The sequence below is a fragment of the Oncorhynchus nerka genome, linkage group LG27 (genome assembly GCF_034236695.1).
Source record: "Oncorhynchus nerka isolate Pitt River linkage group LG27, Oner_Uvic_2.0, whole genome shotgun sequence".
Taxonomy (NCBI): Eukaryota; Metazoa; Chordata; class Actinopteri; order Salmoniformes; family Salmonidae; genus Oncorhynchus; species Oncorhynchus nerka.
Window position 1 is genome coordinate 786,623 of NC_088422.1, and position 14,952 is coordinate 801,574.

General features: G+C 55.3%; 1 protein-coding gene across 1 annotated transcript in view; it reads right to left on the reverse strand.

The window, feature by feature from the left end:
• Positions 1-318: 318 nt before the first annotated feature.
• LOC115110965 (doublesex- and mab-3-related transcription factor 1-like) overlaps positions 319-14,952 on the reverse strand; it is a 43,747-nt gene continuing 29,113 nt past the window's right edge. The window contains exon 4 of the mRNA XM_065012025.1: positions 319-582. Within this exon, the coding sequence (XP_064868097.1) occupies positions 319-582 (264 nt within the window). The remainder of the gene's footprint in view (positions 583-14,952) is intronic.

The window sequence follows — 14,952 nt, forward strand, 5'->3', positions numbered from 1 at the left end:
GAGAAGGACTAACAGTGATTGTAAACAACTGTAGGATGACGAGGACTGACAGTACAAACGGCCATAATAAAACTTGGACTTTTGACGTTATTTTTATAAGTTTTGCAGAGCCTTTGTCGTGCAGTGTGGACCTCCCCCGGATGAACCCAGCCCCTCTCTGGATTCAGTGGGAATGTAAGTGTGTGTATGTATCTGTGTGTGTGTCTGTGTGTATGTGTGTGTGTGTGTATGTATCTGTGTGTGTGTATAGTGTATGTGTGTATGTATCTGTGTCTGTGTGTGTGTGTGTGTGTGTGTGTGCACGCGCATATGTGTGTATTACTCACAGGTCTGCTTGGTGTCATGGCAGGTGTTGTCCTCCAGAGAGAAGATGGGGGGAACACAGGCCGCTGTGGTCCCCAGGCCCTGACCCAATCCCTGGGCCAATCCCTGGCCCAGCACCTGGCCCAGACCCTGGCCCAGACCCTGGCCCAACCCCTGGCCTAGCCCCTGGCTGAGGTAGGAGGCAGAGGAATAGTAGGAATGCATCCGGTACTGAGGAGACACGTTGTGGCTGGATAGACGACTCTCGCCGTTTGGCATCTGTTTCAGACGATAACACACACACGCACACACACAGACAGGTGGGGAGAAAATTATTGTCTTTCTCAATTTCAAAATGATATTTAAACAGAGCTTTAAACAGAGCTCACGTCCTCCCTCAGCTTAAAGGAAGTTAAAGGTTAAACAATGCATCATGCATGTTTACGGGGCGGCAGGTAGCCTAGTGGTTAGAGTGTTTGGACTAGTAGCCAAAAGATTGCAAGATCGAATCCCAGAGCTGACAAAGTCTGAACAAGGCAGTTAACCCACTGTTCCTAGGCTGTTGTCAAAAATAAGAATTTGTTCTGAACTGACTTGCCTGGTGTTACTGTCCTTGGAGGTGTTTTACACTCTGTTATCAGAGACAATATAGGAATCATGAAGGTGTTTTACACATTCACTTTGCTGACATGGAATGCTGCGGTACGGGTCTCTCAGCATGGTACAGATTTCTCCGTTAGTCCAGGGTTTTTGGTTGGGGAATGTCCAGATTTTTTGATGAATCTTGTGATTGATGATGTGTATTCCTCAATGTTAGAGAATGAATCGTGGTTAATCGTGGTTAGATGAGTCCTATATATATTCCAATCAGTATTCTCCAAATCGTCCTGGAACACTGAGTCTGCTCCCTCTGTCCAGTGTCTCACTATTCTCCCTGTTGGTGGCTCCCTCCCTCTGTCCAGTGTCTCACTATTCTCCCTGTTGGTGGCTCCCTCCCTCTGTCCAGTGTCTCACTATTCTCCCTGTTGGTGGCTCCCTCTGTCCAGTGTCTCACTATTCTCCCTGTTGGTGGCTCCCTCCCTCTGTCCAGTGTCTCACTATTCTCCCTGTTGGTGGCTCCCTCCCTCTGTCCAGTGTCTCACTATTCTCCCTGTTGGTGGCTCCCTCTGTCCAGTGTCTCACTATTCTCCCTGTTGGTGGCTCCCTCCCTCTGTCCAGTGTCTCACTATTCTCCCTGTTGGTGGCTCCCTCCCTCTGTCCAGTGTCTCACTATTCTCCCTGTTGGTGGCTCCTCCCTCTGTCCAGTGTCTCACTATTCTCCCTGTTGGTGGCTCCCTCCCTCTGTCCAGTGTCTCACTATTCTCCCTGTTGGTGGCTCCCTCCCTCTGTCCAGTGTCTCACTATTCTCCCTGTTGGTGGCTCCCTCTGTCCAGTGTCTCACTATTCTCCCTGTTGGTGGCTCCCTCCCTCTGTCCAGTGTCTCACTATTCTCCCTGTTGGTGGCTCCCTCTGTCCAGTGTCTCACTATTCTCCCTGTTGGTGGCTCCCTCCCTCTGTCCAGTGTCTCACTATTCTCCCTGTTGGTGGCTCCCTCCCTCTGTCCAGTGTCTCACTATTCTCCCCGTTGGTGGCTCCCCCCTCTGTCCAGTGTCTCACTATTCTCCCTGTTGGTGGCTCCCTCCCTCTGTCCAGTGTCTCACTATTCTCCCTGTTGGTGGCTCCTCCCTCTGTCCAGTGTCTCACTATTCTCCCTGTTGGTGGCCCCTCCCTCTGTCCAGTGTCTCACTATTCTCCCTGTTGGTGGCTCCCTCCTGTCCAGTGTCTCACTATTCTCCCTGTTGGTGACTCCTCCCTCTGTCCAGTGTCTCACTATTCTCCCTGTTGGTGGCTCCTCCCTCTCTGTCCAGTGTCTCACTATTCTCCCTGTTGGTGGCTCCCTCCCTCTGTCCAGTGTCTCACTATTCTCCCTGTTGGTGGCTCCTCTGTCCAGTGTCTCACTATTCTCCTGTTGGTGGCTCCATCTGTCCAGTGTCTCACTATTCTCCCTGTTGGTGGCTCCCTCCCTCTGTCCAGTGTCTCACTATTCTCCCTGTTGGTGGCTCCCTCTGTCCAGTGTCTCACTATTCTCCCTGTTGGTGGCTCCCTCCCTCTGTCCAGTGTCTCACTATTCTCCCTGTTGGTGGCTCCCTCTGTCCAGTGTCTCACTATTCTCCCTGTTGGTGGCTCCCTCTGTCCAGTGTCTCACTATTCTCCCTGTTGGTGGCTCCTCCCTCTGTCCAGTGTCTCACTATTCTCCCTGTTGGTGGCTCCCTCCCTCTGTCCAGTGTCTCACTATTCTCCCTGTTGGTGGCTCCCTCCCTCTGTCCAGTGTCTCACTATTCTCCCTGTTGGTGGCTCCCTCTGTCCAGTGTCTCACTATTCTCCCTGTTGGTGGCTCCCTCCCTCTGTCCAGTGTCTCACTATTCTCCCTGTTGGTGGCTCCCTCTGTCCAGTGTCTCACTATTCTCCCTGTTGGTGGCTCCCTCCTCTGTCCAGTGTCTCACTATTCTCCCTGTTGGTGGCTCCCTCTGTCCAGTGTCCAGTGTCTCACTCATTCTCCCTGTTGGTGGCTGGCTCTGTCCTCTGTCCAGTGTCTCACTATTCTCCCTGTTGGTGGCTCCCTCTGTCCAGTGTCTCACTATTCTCCCTGTCCAGTGTCTCACTATTCTCCCTGTTGGTGGCTCCCTCCCTCTGTCCAGTGTCTCACTATTCTCCCTGTTGGTGGCTCCCTCCCTCTGTCCAGTGTCTCACTATTCTCCCTGTTGGTGGCTCCCCCAGTGTCCAGTGTCTCACTATTCTCCCTGTTGGTGGCTCCTCCCTCTGTCCAGTGTCTCACTATTCTCCCTGTTGGTGGCTCCCTCCCTCTGTCCAGTGTCTCACTATTCTCCCTGTTGGTGGCTCCCTCTGTCCAGTGTCTCACTATTCTCCCTGTTGGTGGCTCCTCCCTCTGTCCAGTGTCTCACTATTCTCCCTGTTGGTGGCTCCCTGTTGGTGGCTCCTCTGTCCAGTGTCTCACTATTCTCCCTGTTGGTGGCTCCTCCCTCTGTCCAGTGTCTCACTATTCTCCCTGTTGGTGGCTCCCTCCTGTCCAGTGTCTGTCACTATTCTCCTGTTGGTGGCTCCCTCCCTCTGTCCAGTGTCTCACTATTCTCCCTGTTGGTGGCTCCCTCTCTGTCCAGTGTCTCACTATTCTCCCTGTTGGTGGCTCCCTCTGTCCAGTGTCTCACTATTCTCCCTGTTGGTGGCTCCCTCCCTCTGTCCAGTGTCTCACTATTCTCCCTGTTGGTGGCTCCCTCCCTCTGTCCAGTGTCTCACTATTCTCCCTGTTGGTGGCTCCCTCCCTCTGTCCAGTGTCTCACTATTCTCCCTGTTGGTGGCTCCCTCCCTCTGTCCAGTGTCTCACTATTCTCCCTGTTGGTGGCTCCCTCCCTCTGTCCAGTGTCTCACTATTCTCCCTGTTGGTGGCTCCCTCCCTCTGTCCAGTGTCTCACTATTCTCCCTGTTGGTGGCTCCTCTCACTATTCTCCCTGTCCAGTGTCTCACTATTCTCCCTGTTGGTGGCTCCCTCCCTCTGTCCAGTGTCTCACTATTCTCCCTGTTGGTGGCTCCCCCTCTGTCCAGTGTCTCACTATTCTCCCTGTTGGTGGCTCCCCTGTTGGTGGCTCCCTCTGTCCAGTGTCTCACTATTCTCCCTGTTGGTGGCTCCCTCCCTCTGTCCAGTGTCTCACTATTCTCCCTGTTGGTGGCTCCCTCCCTCTGTCCAGTGTCTCACTATTCTCCCTGTTGGTGGCTCCCTCTGTCCAGTGTCTCACTATTCTCCCTGTTGGTGGCTCCACTCCCTCTGTCCAGTGTCTCACTATTCTCCCTGTTGGTGGCTCCCTCCCTCTGTCCAGTGTCTCACTATTCTCCCTGTTGGTGGCTCCCCCTCTGTCCAGTGTCTCACTATTCTCCCTGTTGGTGGGCTCACTATTCTCCCTCTGTCCAGTGTCTCACTATTCTCCCTGTTGTGGCTCCCTCTGTCCAGTGTCCTATTCTCCCTGTTGGTGGCTCCCTCTGTCCAGTGTCTCACTATTCTCCCTGTTGGTGGCTCCTCCCTCTGTCCAGTGTCTCACTATTCTCCCTGTTGGTGGCTCCCTCCCTCTGTCCAGTGTCTCACTATTCTCCCTGTTGGTGGCTCCCTCTCTGTCCAGTGTCTCACTATTCTCCCTGTTGGTGGCTCCCTCCCTCTGTCCAGTGTCTCACTATTCTCCCTGTTGGTGGCTCCTCCCTCTGTCCAGTGTCTCACTATTCTCCCTGTTGGTGGCTCCCTCTGTCCAGTGTCTCACTATTCTCCCTGTTGGTGGCTCCCTCCTCTGTCCAGTGTCTCACTATTCTCCCTGTTGGTGGCTCCCTCCCTCTGTCCAGTGTCTCACTATTCTCCCTGTTGGTGGCTCCCTCTGTCCAGTGTCTCACTATTCTCCCTGTTGGTGGCTCCCTCCCTCTCTGTCCAGTGTCTCACTATTCTCCCTGTTGGTGGCTCCTCCCTCTGTCCAGTGTCTCACTATTCTCCCTGTTGGTGGCTCCCTCCCTCTGTCCAGTGTCTCACTATTCTCCCTGTTGGTGGCTCCTCCCTCTGTCCAGTGTCTCACTATTCTCCCTGTTGGTGGCTCCCTCTGTCCAGTGTCTCACTATTCTCCCTGTTGGTGGCTCCCTCTGTCCAGTGTCTCACTATTCTCCCTGTTGGTGGCTCCCTCCCTCTGTCCAGTGTCTCACTATTCTCCCTGTTGGTGGCTCCCTCCCTCTGTCCAGTGTCTCACTATTCTCCTGTTGGTGGCTCCCTCCCTCTGTCCAGTGTCTCACTATTCTCCCTGTTGGTGGCTCCCTCTGTCCAGTGTCTCACTATTCTCCCTGTTGTGGCTCCCTCCCTCTGTCCAGTGTCTCACTATTCTCCCTGTTGGTGGCTCCCTCTGTCCAGTGTCTCACTATTCTCCCTGTTGGTGGCTCCTCCCTCTGTCCAGTGTCTCACTATTCTCCCTGTTGGTGGCTCCCCTCCAGTGTCTCTGTCCAGTGTCTCACTATTCTCCCTGTTGGTGGCTCCCCCTCTGTCCAGTGTCTCACTATTCTCCCTGTTGGTGGCTCCCTCCCTCTGTCCAGTGTCTCACTATTCTCCCTGTTGGTGGCTCCTCTCTGTCCAGTGTCTCACTATTCTCCCTGTTGGTGGCTCCCTCCCTCTGTCCAGTGTCTCACTATTCTCCCTGTTGGTGGCTCCCTCTGTCCAGTGTCTCACTATTCTCCCTGTTGGTGGCTCCTCCCTCTGTCCAGTGTCTCACTATTCTCCCTGTTGGTGGCTCCCCCTCCAGTGTCTGTCCAGTGTCTCACTATTCTCCCTGTTGGTGGCTCCCTCCCTCTGTCCAGTGTCTCACTATTCTCCCTGTTGGTGGCTCCCCTCTGTCCAGTGTCTCACTATTCTCCCTGTTGGTGGCTCCTCCCTCTGTCCAGTGTCTCACTATTCTCCCTGTTGGTGGCTCCTCCTCTGTCCAGTGTCTCACTATTCTCCCTGTTGGTGGCTCCCTCCCTCTGTCCAGTGTCTCACTATTCTCCCTGTTGGTGGCTCCCTCCCTCTGTCCAGTGTCTCACTATTCTCCCTGTTGGTGGCTCCCTCTGTCCAGTGTCTCACTATTCTCCCTGTTGGTGGCTCCTCCCTCTGTCCAGTGTCTCACTATTCTCCCTGTTGGTGGCTCCCTCCCTCTGTCCAGTGTCTCACTATTCTCCCTGTTGGTGGCTCCTCCCCTCTGTCCAGTGTCTCACTATTCTCCCTGTTGGTGGCTCCCTCCCTCTGTCCAGTGTCTCACTATTCTCCCTGTTGGTGGCTCCCTCCTGTCTGGTCAGTGTCTCACTATTCTCCCTGTTGGTGGCTCCCTCCCTCTGTCCAGTGTCTCACTATTCTCCCTGTTGGTGGCTCCCTCCCTCTGTCCAGTGTCTCACTATTCTCCCTGTTGGTGGCTCCTCCCTCTGTCCAGTGTCTCACTATTCTCCCTGTTGGTGGCTCCCTCCCTCTGTCCAGTGTCTCACTATTCTCCCTGTTGGTGGCTCCCTCTCTGTCCAGTGTCTCACTATTCTCCCTGTTGGTGGCTCCCTCCCTCTGTCCAGTGTCTCACTATTCTCCCTGTTGGTGGCTCCCAGTGTCCCTCTGTCCAGTGTCTCACTATTCTCCCTGTTGGTGGCTCCTCCCTCTGTCCAGTGTCTCACTATTCTCCCTGTTGGTGGCTCCCTCCCTCTGTCCAGTGTCTCACTATTCTCCCTGTTGGTGGCTCCTCCCTCTGTCCAGTGTCTCACTATTCTCCCTGTTGGTGGCTCCTCCCTCTGTCCAGTGTCTCACTATTCTCCCTGTTGGTGGCTCCCTCCCTCTGTCCAGTGTCTCACTATTCTCCCTGTTGGTGGCTCCCTCCCTCTGTCCAGTGTCTCACTATTCTCCCTGTTGGTGGCTCCCTCCCTCTGTCCAGTGTCTCACTATTCTCCCTGTTGGTGGCTCCTCCCTCTGTCCAGTGTCTCACTATTCTCCCTGTTGGTGGCTCCTCCTCTGTCCAGTGTCTCACTATTCTCCCTGTTGGTGTGCTCCCCCTCTCCTGTCCAGTGTCTCACTATTCTCCCTGTTGGTGGCTCCTCCCTGTCCAGTGTCTCACTATTCTCCCTGTTGGTCCAGGCTCCCTCCTCTGTCCAGTGTCTCACTATTCTCCCTGTTGGTGGCTCCCTCCCTCTGTCCAGTGTCTCACTATTCTCCCTGTTGGTGGCCAGTGTCTCACTATTCTCCCTGTTGGTGGCTCCCTCCCTCTGTCCAGTGTCTCACTATTCTCCCTGTTGGTGGCTCCCTCCCTCTGTCCAGTGTCTCACTATTCTCCCTGTTGGTGGCTCCCTCTGTCCAGTGTCTCACTATTCTCCCTGTTGGTGGCTCCCTCCCTCTGTCCAGTGTCTCACTATTCTCCCTGTTGGTGGCTCCTCCCTCTGTCCAGTGTCTCACTATTCTCCCTGTTGGTGGCTCCCTCCCTCTGTCCAGTGTCTCACTATTCTCCCTGTTGGTGGCTCCCTCTGTCCAGTGTCTCACTATTCTCCCTGTTGGTGGCTCCCTCCCTCTGTCCAGTGTCTCACTATTCTCCCTGTTGGTGGCTCCCTCCCTCTGTCCAGTGTCTCACTATTCTCCCTGTTGGTGGCTCCCTCCCTCTGTCCAGTGTCTCACTATTCTCCCTGTTGGTGGCTCCCTCCCTCTGTCCAGTGTCTCACTATTCTCCCTGTTGGTGGCTCCCTCCCTCTGTCCAGTGTCTCACTATTCTCCCTGTTGGTGGCTCCCTCCCTCTGTCCAGTGTCTCACTATTCTCCCTGTTGGTGGCTCCCTCCCAGTCTGTCCAGTGTCTCACTATTCTCCCTGTTGGTGGCTCCCCTCCCAGTCTGTCCAGTGTCTCACTATTCTCCCTGTTGGTGGCTCCTCCCTCTGTCCAGTGTCTCACTATTCTCCCTGTTGGTGGCTCCTCTGTCCAGTGTCTCACTATTCTCCCTGTTGGTGGCTCCCTCTCCTCTGTCCAGTGTCTCACTATTCTCCCTGTTGGTGGCTCCCTCCCTCTGTCCAGTGTCTCACTATTCTCCCTGTTGGTGGCTCCCTCCCTCTGTCCAGTGTCTCACTATTCTCCCTGTTGGTGGCTCCCTCTGTCCAGTGTCTCACTATTCTCCCTGTTGGTGGCTCCCTCCCTCTGTCCAGTGTCTCACTATTCTCCCTGTTGGTGGCTCCTCCCTCTGTCCAGTGTCTCACTATTCTCCCTGTTGGTGGCTCCCTCCTCTGTCCAGTGTCTCACTATTCTCCCTGTTGGTGGCTCCCCTCTGTCCAGTGTCTCACTATTCTCCCTGTTGGTGGCTCCCTCCCTCTGTCCAGTGTCTCACTATTCTCCCTGTTGGTGGCTCCCTCCCTCTGTCCAGTGTCTCACTATTCTCCCTGTTGGTGGCTCCCTCTGTCCAGTGTCTCACTATTCTCCCTGTTGGTGGCTCCTCCCTCTGTCCAGTGTCTCACTATTCTCCCTGTTGGTGGCTCCCTCCCTCTGTCCAGTGTCTCACTATTCTCCCTGTTGGTGGCTCCCCTCCCTCTGTCCAGTGTCTCACTATTCTCCCTGTTGGTGGCTCCCTCCCTCTGTCCAGTGTCTCACTATTCTCCCTGTTGGTGGCTCCCTCCCTCTGTCCAGTGTCTCACTATTCTCCCTGTTGGTGGCTCCCTCCCTCTGTCCAGTGTCTCACTATTCTCCCCGTTGGTGACTCCCTCCCTCTGTCCAGTGTCTCACTATTCTCCCTGTTGGTGTCTCCCTCCCTCTGTCCAGTGTCTCACTATTCTCCCTGTTGGTGGCTCCCTCCCTCTGTCCAGTGTCTCACTATTCTCCCTGTTGGTGGCTCCCTCTGTCCAGTGTCTCACTATTCTCCCTGTTGGTGGCTCCTCCCTCTGTCCAGTGTCTCACTATTCTCCCTGTGTCTCCCTCCCTCTGTCCAGTGTCTCCCTCCTGTTGGTGGCTCCCTCTGTCCAGTGTCTCACTATTCTCCCTGTTGGTGGCTCCCTCTGTCCAGTGTCTCACTATTCTCCCTGTTGGTGGCTCCCTCCCTCTGTCCAGTGTCTCACTATTCTCCCCATTGGTGGCTCCCTCCCTCTGTCCAGTGTCTCACTATTCTCCCTGTTGGTGGCTCCCTCCCTCTGTCCAGTGTCTCACTATTCTCCCTGTTGGTGGCTCCCTCTGTCCAGTGTCTCACTATTCTCCCTGTTGGTGGCTCCCTCCCTCTGTCCAGTGTCTCACTATTCTCCCTGTTGGTGGCTCCCTCTGTCCAGTGTCTCACTATTCTCCCTGTTGGTGGCTCCCTCCCTCTGTCCAGTGTCTCACTATTCTCCCTGTTGGTGGCTCCCTCTGTCCAGTGTCTCACTATTCTCCCTGTTGGTGGCTCCCTCCCTCTGTCCAGTGTCTCACTATTCTCCCTGTTGGTGGCTCCCTCCCTCTGTCCAGTGTCTCACTATTCTCCCTGTTGGTGGCTCCCTCTGTCCAGTGTCTCACTATTCTCCCTGTTGGTGGCTCCCTCTGTCCAGTGTCTCACTATTCTCCCTGTTGGTGGCTCCCTCCCTCTGTCCAGTGTCTCACTATTCTCCCTGTTGGTGGCTCCATCTGTCCAGTGTCTCACTATTCTCCCTGTTGGTGGCTCCCTCCCTCTGTCCAGTGTCTCACTATTCTCCCTGTTGGTGGCTCCCTCCCTCTGTCCAGTGTCTCACTATTCTCCCTGTTGGTGGCTCCTCTCTGTCCAGTGTCTCACTATTCTCCCTGTTGGTGGCTCCCTCCCCTCTGTCCAGTGTCTCACTATTCTCCCTGTTGGTGGCTCCCTCTGTCCAGTGTCTCACTATTCTCCCTGTTGGTGGCTCCCTCCCTCTGTCCAGTGTCTCACTATTCTCCCTGTTGGTGGCTCCCTCCCTCTGTCCAGTGTCTCACTATTCTCCCTGTTGGTGGCTCCCTCCATCTGTCCAGTGTCTCACTATTCTCCCTGTTGGTGGCTCCCTCTGTCCAGTGTCTCACTATTCTCCCTGTTGGTGGCTCCCTCCCTCTGTCCAGTGTCTCACTATTCTCCCTGTTGGTGGCTCCCTCCCTCTGTCCAGTGTCTCACTATTCTCCCTGTTGGTTGCTCCCTCCCTCTGTCCAGTGTCTCACTATTCTCCCTGTTGGTGGCTCCCTCTGTCCAGTGTCTCACTATTCTCCCTGTTGGTGGCTCCCTCCCTCTGTCCAGTGTCTCACTATTCTCCCTGTTGGTGGCTCCCTCTGTCCAGTGTCTCACTATTCTCCCTGTTGGTGGCTCCCTCCCTCTGTCCAGTGTCTCACTATTCTCCCTGTTGGTGGCTCCCTCCCTCTGTCCAGTGTCTCACTATTCTCCCTGTTGGTGGCTCCCTCTGTCCAGTGTCTCACTATTCTCCCTGTTGGTGGCTCCCTCCCTCTGTCCAGTGTCTCACTATTCTCCCTGTTGGTGGCTCCCTCTGTCCAGTGTCTCACTATTCTCCCTGTTGGTGGCTCCCTCCCTCTGTCCAGTGTCTCACTATTCTCCCTGTTGGTGGCTCCCTCTGTCCAGTGTCTCACTATTCTCCCTGTTGGTGGCTCCCTCCCTCTGTCCAGTGTCTCACTATTCTCCCTGTTGGTGGCTCCCTCCCTCTGTCCAGTGTCTCACTATTCTCCCTGTTGGTGGCTCCATCTGTCCAGTGTCTCACTATTCTCCCTGTTGGTGGCTCCCTCCCTCTGTCCAGTGTCTCACTATTCTCCCTGTTGGTGGCTCCCTCCCTCTGTCCAGTGTCTCACTATTCTCCCTGTTGGTGGCTCCCTCTGTCCAGTGTCTCACTATTCTCCCTGTTGGTGGCTCCCTCCCTCTGTCCAGTGTCTCACTATTCTCCCTGTTGGTGGCTCCCTCCCTCTGTCCAGTGTCTCACTATTCTCCCTGTTGGTGGCTCCCTCCCTCTGTCCAGTGTCTCACTATTCTCCCTGTTGGTGGCTCCCTCCCTCTGTCCAGTGTCTCACTATTCTCCCTGTTGGTGGCTCCCTCCCTCTGTCCAGTGTCTCACTATTCTCCCTGTTGGTGGCTCCCTCCCTCTGTCCAGTGTCTCACTATTCTCCCTGTTGGTGGCTCCCTCCCTCTGTCCAGTGTCTCACTATTCTCCCTGTTGGTGGCTCCTCCCTCTGTCCAGTGTCTCACTATTCTCCCTGTTGGTGGCTCCCTCCCTCTGTCCAGTGTCTCACTATTCTCCCTGTTGGTGGCTCCCTCTGTCCAGTGTCTCACTATTCTCCCTGTTGGTGGCTCCCTCTGTCCAGTGTCTCACTATTCTCCCTGTTGGTGGCTCCCTCCCTCTGTCCAGTGTCTCACTATTCTCCCTGTTGGTGGCTCCCTCCCTCTGTCCAGTGTCTCACTATTCTCCCTGTTGGTGGCTCCCTCCCTCTGTCCAGTGTCTCACTATTCTCCCTGTTGGTGGCTCCCTCTGTCCAGTGTCTCACTATTCTCCCTGTTGGTGGCTCCCTCCCTCTGTCCAGTGTCTCACTATTCTCCCTGTTGGTGGCTCCCTCTGTCCAGTGTCTCACTATTCTCCCTGTTGGTGGCTCCCTCCCTCTGTCCAGTGTCTCACTATTCTCCCTGTTGGTGGCTCCCTCTCTGTCCAGTGTCTCACTATTCTCCCTGTTGGTGGCTCCCTCCCTCTGTCCAGTGTCTCACTATTCTCCCCATTGGTGGCTCCTCCCTCTGTCCAGTGTCTCACTATTCTCCCTGTTGGTGGCTCCCTCCCTCTGTCCAGTGTCTCACTATTCTCCCTGTTGGTGGCTCCCTCTGTCCAGTGTCTCACTATTCTCCCTGTTGGTGGCTCCCTCCCTCTGTCCAGTGTCTCACTATTCTCCCTGTTGGTGGCTCCATCTGTCCAGTGTCTCACTATTCTCCCTGTTGGTGGCTCCCTCCTCTGTCCAGTGTCTCACTATTCTCCCTGTTGGTGGCTCCTCCCTCTGTCCAGTGTCTCACTATTCTCCCTGTTGGTGGCTCCTCTGTCCAGTGTCTCACTATTCTCCCTGTTGGTGGCTCCCTCCCTCTGTCCAGTGTCTCACTATTCTCCCTGTTGGTGGCTCCCTCTGTCCAGTGTCTCACTATTCTCCCTGTTGGTGGCTCCCTCCCTCTGTCCAGTGTCTCACTATTCTCCCTGTTGGTGGCTCCCTCCCTCTGTCCAGTGTCTCACTATTCTCCCTGTTGGTGGCTCCCTCCATCTGTCCAGTGTCTCACTATTCTCCCTGTTGGTGGCTCCCTCCCTCTGTCCAGTGTCTCACTATTCTCCCTGTTGGTGGCTCCCTCCCTCTGTCCAGTGTCTCACTATTCTCCCTGTTGGTGGCTCCCTCCTCTGTCCAGTGTCTCACTATTCTCCCTGTTGGTGGCTCCCTCCTCTGTCCAGTGTCTCACTATTCTCCCTGTTGGTGGCTCCCTCTGTCCAGTGTCTCACTATTCTCCCTGTTGGTGGCTCCCTCCCTCTGTCCAGTGTCTCACTATTCTCCCTGTTGGTGGCTCCCCCTCTGTCCAGTGTCTCACTATTCTCCCTGTTGGTGGCTCCCTCCCTCTGTCCAGTGTCTCACTATTCTCCTGTTGGTGGCTCCCTCCCTCTGTCCAGTGTCTCACTATTCTCCCTGTTGGTGGCTCCCTCTGTCCAGTGTCTCACTATTCTCCCTGTTGGTGGCTCCCTCCCTCTGTCCAGTGTCTCACTATTCTCCCTGTTGGTGGCTCCCCCTCTGTCCAGTGTCTCACTATTCTCCCTGTTGGTGGCTCCTCCCTCTGTCCAGTGTCTCACTATTCTCCCTGTTGGTGGCTCCCTCTGTCCAGTGTCTCACTATTCTCCCTGTTGGTGGCTCCTCCCTCTGTCCAGTGTCTCACTATTCTCCCTGTTGGTGGCTCCCTCCCTCTGTCCAGTGTCTCACTATTCTCCCTGTTGGTGGCTCCATCTCTGTCCAGTGTCTCACTATTCTCCCTGTTGGTGGCTCCCTCCCTCTGTCCAGTGTCTCACTATTCTCCCTGTTGGTGGCTCCCTCCCTCTGTCCAGTGTCTCACTATTCTCCCTGTTGGTGGCTCCCTCCCTCTGTCCAGTGTCTCACTATTCTCCCTGTTGGTGGCTCCCTCCCAGTCTGTCCAGTGTCTCACTATTCTCCCTGTTGGTGGCTCCTCCCTCTGTCCAGTGTCTCACTATTCTCCCTGTTGGTGGCTCCCTCTGTCCAGTGTCTCACTATTCTCCTGTTGGTGGCTCCCTCCCTCTGTCCAGTGTCTCACTATTCTCCCTGTTGGTGGCTCCCTCCCTCTGTCCAGTGTCTCACTATTCTCCTGTTGGTGGCTCCCTCCCTCTGTCCAGTGTCTCACTATTCTCCCTGTTGGTGGCTCCCTCCCTCTGTCCAGTGTCTCACTATTCTCCCTGTTGGTGGCTCCCTCCCTCTGTCCAGTGTCTCACTATTCTCCCTGTTGGTGGCTCCCCCTCTGTCCAGTGTCTCACTATTCTCCCTGTTGGTGGCTCCCTCCCTCTGTCCAGTGTCTCACTATTCTCCCTGTTGGTGACTCCCTCTGTCCAGTGTCTCACTATTCTCCCTGTTGGTGGCTCCCTCCCTCTGTCCAGTGTCTCACTATTCTCCCTGTTGGTGGCTCCATCTGTCCAGTGTCTCACTATTCTCCCTGTTGGTGGCTCCCTCCCTCTGTCCAGTGTCTCACTATTCTCCCTGTTGGTGGCTCCTCCCTCTGTCCAGTGTCTCACTATTCTCCCTGTTGGTGGCTCCTCCCTCTGTCCAGTGTCTCACTATTCTCCCTGTTGGTGGCTCCCTCCCTCTGTCCAGTGTCTCACTATTCTCCCTGTTGGTGGCTCCCTCCCTCTGTCCAGTGTCTCACTATTCTCCCTGTTGGTGGCTCCTCCCTCTGTCCAGTGTCTCACTATTCTCCCTGTTGGTGGCTCCTCCCTCTGTCCAGTGTCTCACTATTCTCCCTGTTGGTGGCTCCCTCTGTCCAGTGTCTCACTATTCTCCCTGTTGGTGGCTCCCTCCCTCTGTCCAGTGTCTCACTATTCTCCCTGTTGGTGGCTCCCCCTCTGTCCAGTGTCTCACTATTCTCCCTGTTGGTGGCTCCCTCTGTCCAGTGTCTCACTATTCTCCTGTTGGTGGCTCCCTCCCTCTGTCCAGTGTCTCACTATTCTCCCCATTGGTGGCTCCTCCCTCTGTCCAGTGTCTCACTATTCTCCCTGTTGGTGGCTCCCTCCCTCTGTCCAGTGTCTCACTATTCTCCCTGTTGGTGGCTCCCTCTGTCCAGTGTCTCACTATTCTCCCTGTTGGTGGCTCCCTCCCTCTGTCCAGTGTCTCACTATTCTCCCTGTTGGTGGCTCCCTCTGTCCAGTGTCTCACTATTCTCCCTGTTGGTGGCTCCCTCCCTCTGTCCAGTGTCTCACTATTCTCCCTGTTGGTGGCTCCCTCTGTCCAGTGTCTCACTATTCTCCCTGTTGGTGGCTCCCTCCCTCTGTCCAGTGTCTCACTATTCTCCCTGTTGGTGGCTCCCTCCCTCTGTCCAGTGTCTCACTATTCTCCCTGTTGGTGGCTCCCTCTGTCCAGTGTCTCACTATTCTCCCTGTTGGTGGCTCCCTCTGTCCAGTGTCTCACTATTCTCCCTGTTGGTGGCTCCCTCTGTCCAGTGTCTCACTATTCTCCCTGTTGGTGGCTCCTCCCTCTGTCCAGTGTCTCACTATTCTCCCTGTTGGTGGCTCCTCCCTCTGTCCAGTGTCTCACTATTCTCCCTGTTGGTGGCTCCCTCTGTCCAGTGTCTCACTATTCTCCCTGTTGGTGGCTCCCTCCCTCTGTCCAGTGTCTCACTATTCTCCCTGTTGGTGTCTCCCTCCCTCTGTCCAGTGTCTCACTATTCTCCCTGTTGGTGGTTCCCTCCCTCTGTCCAGTGTCTCACTATTCTCCCTGTTGGTGGCTCCCTCTGTCCAGTGTCTCACTATTCTCCCTGTTGGTGGCTCCCTCTGTCCAGTGTCTCACTATTCTCCCTGTTGGTGGCTCCCTCCCTCTGTCCAGTGTCTCACTATTCTCCCTGTTG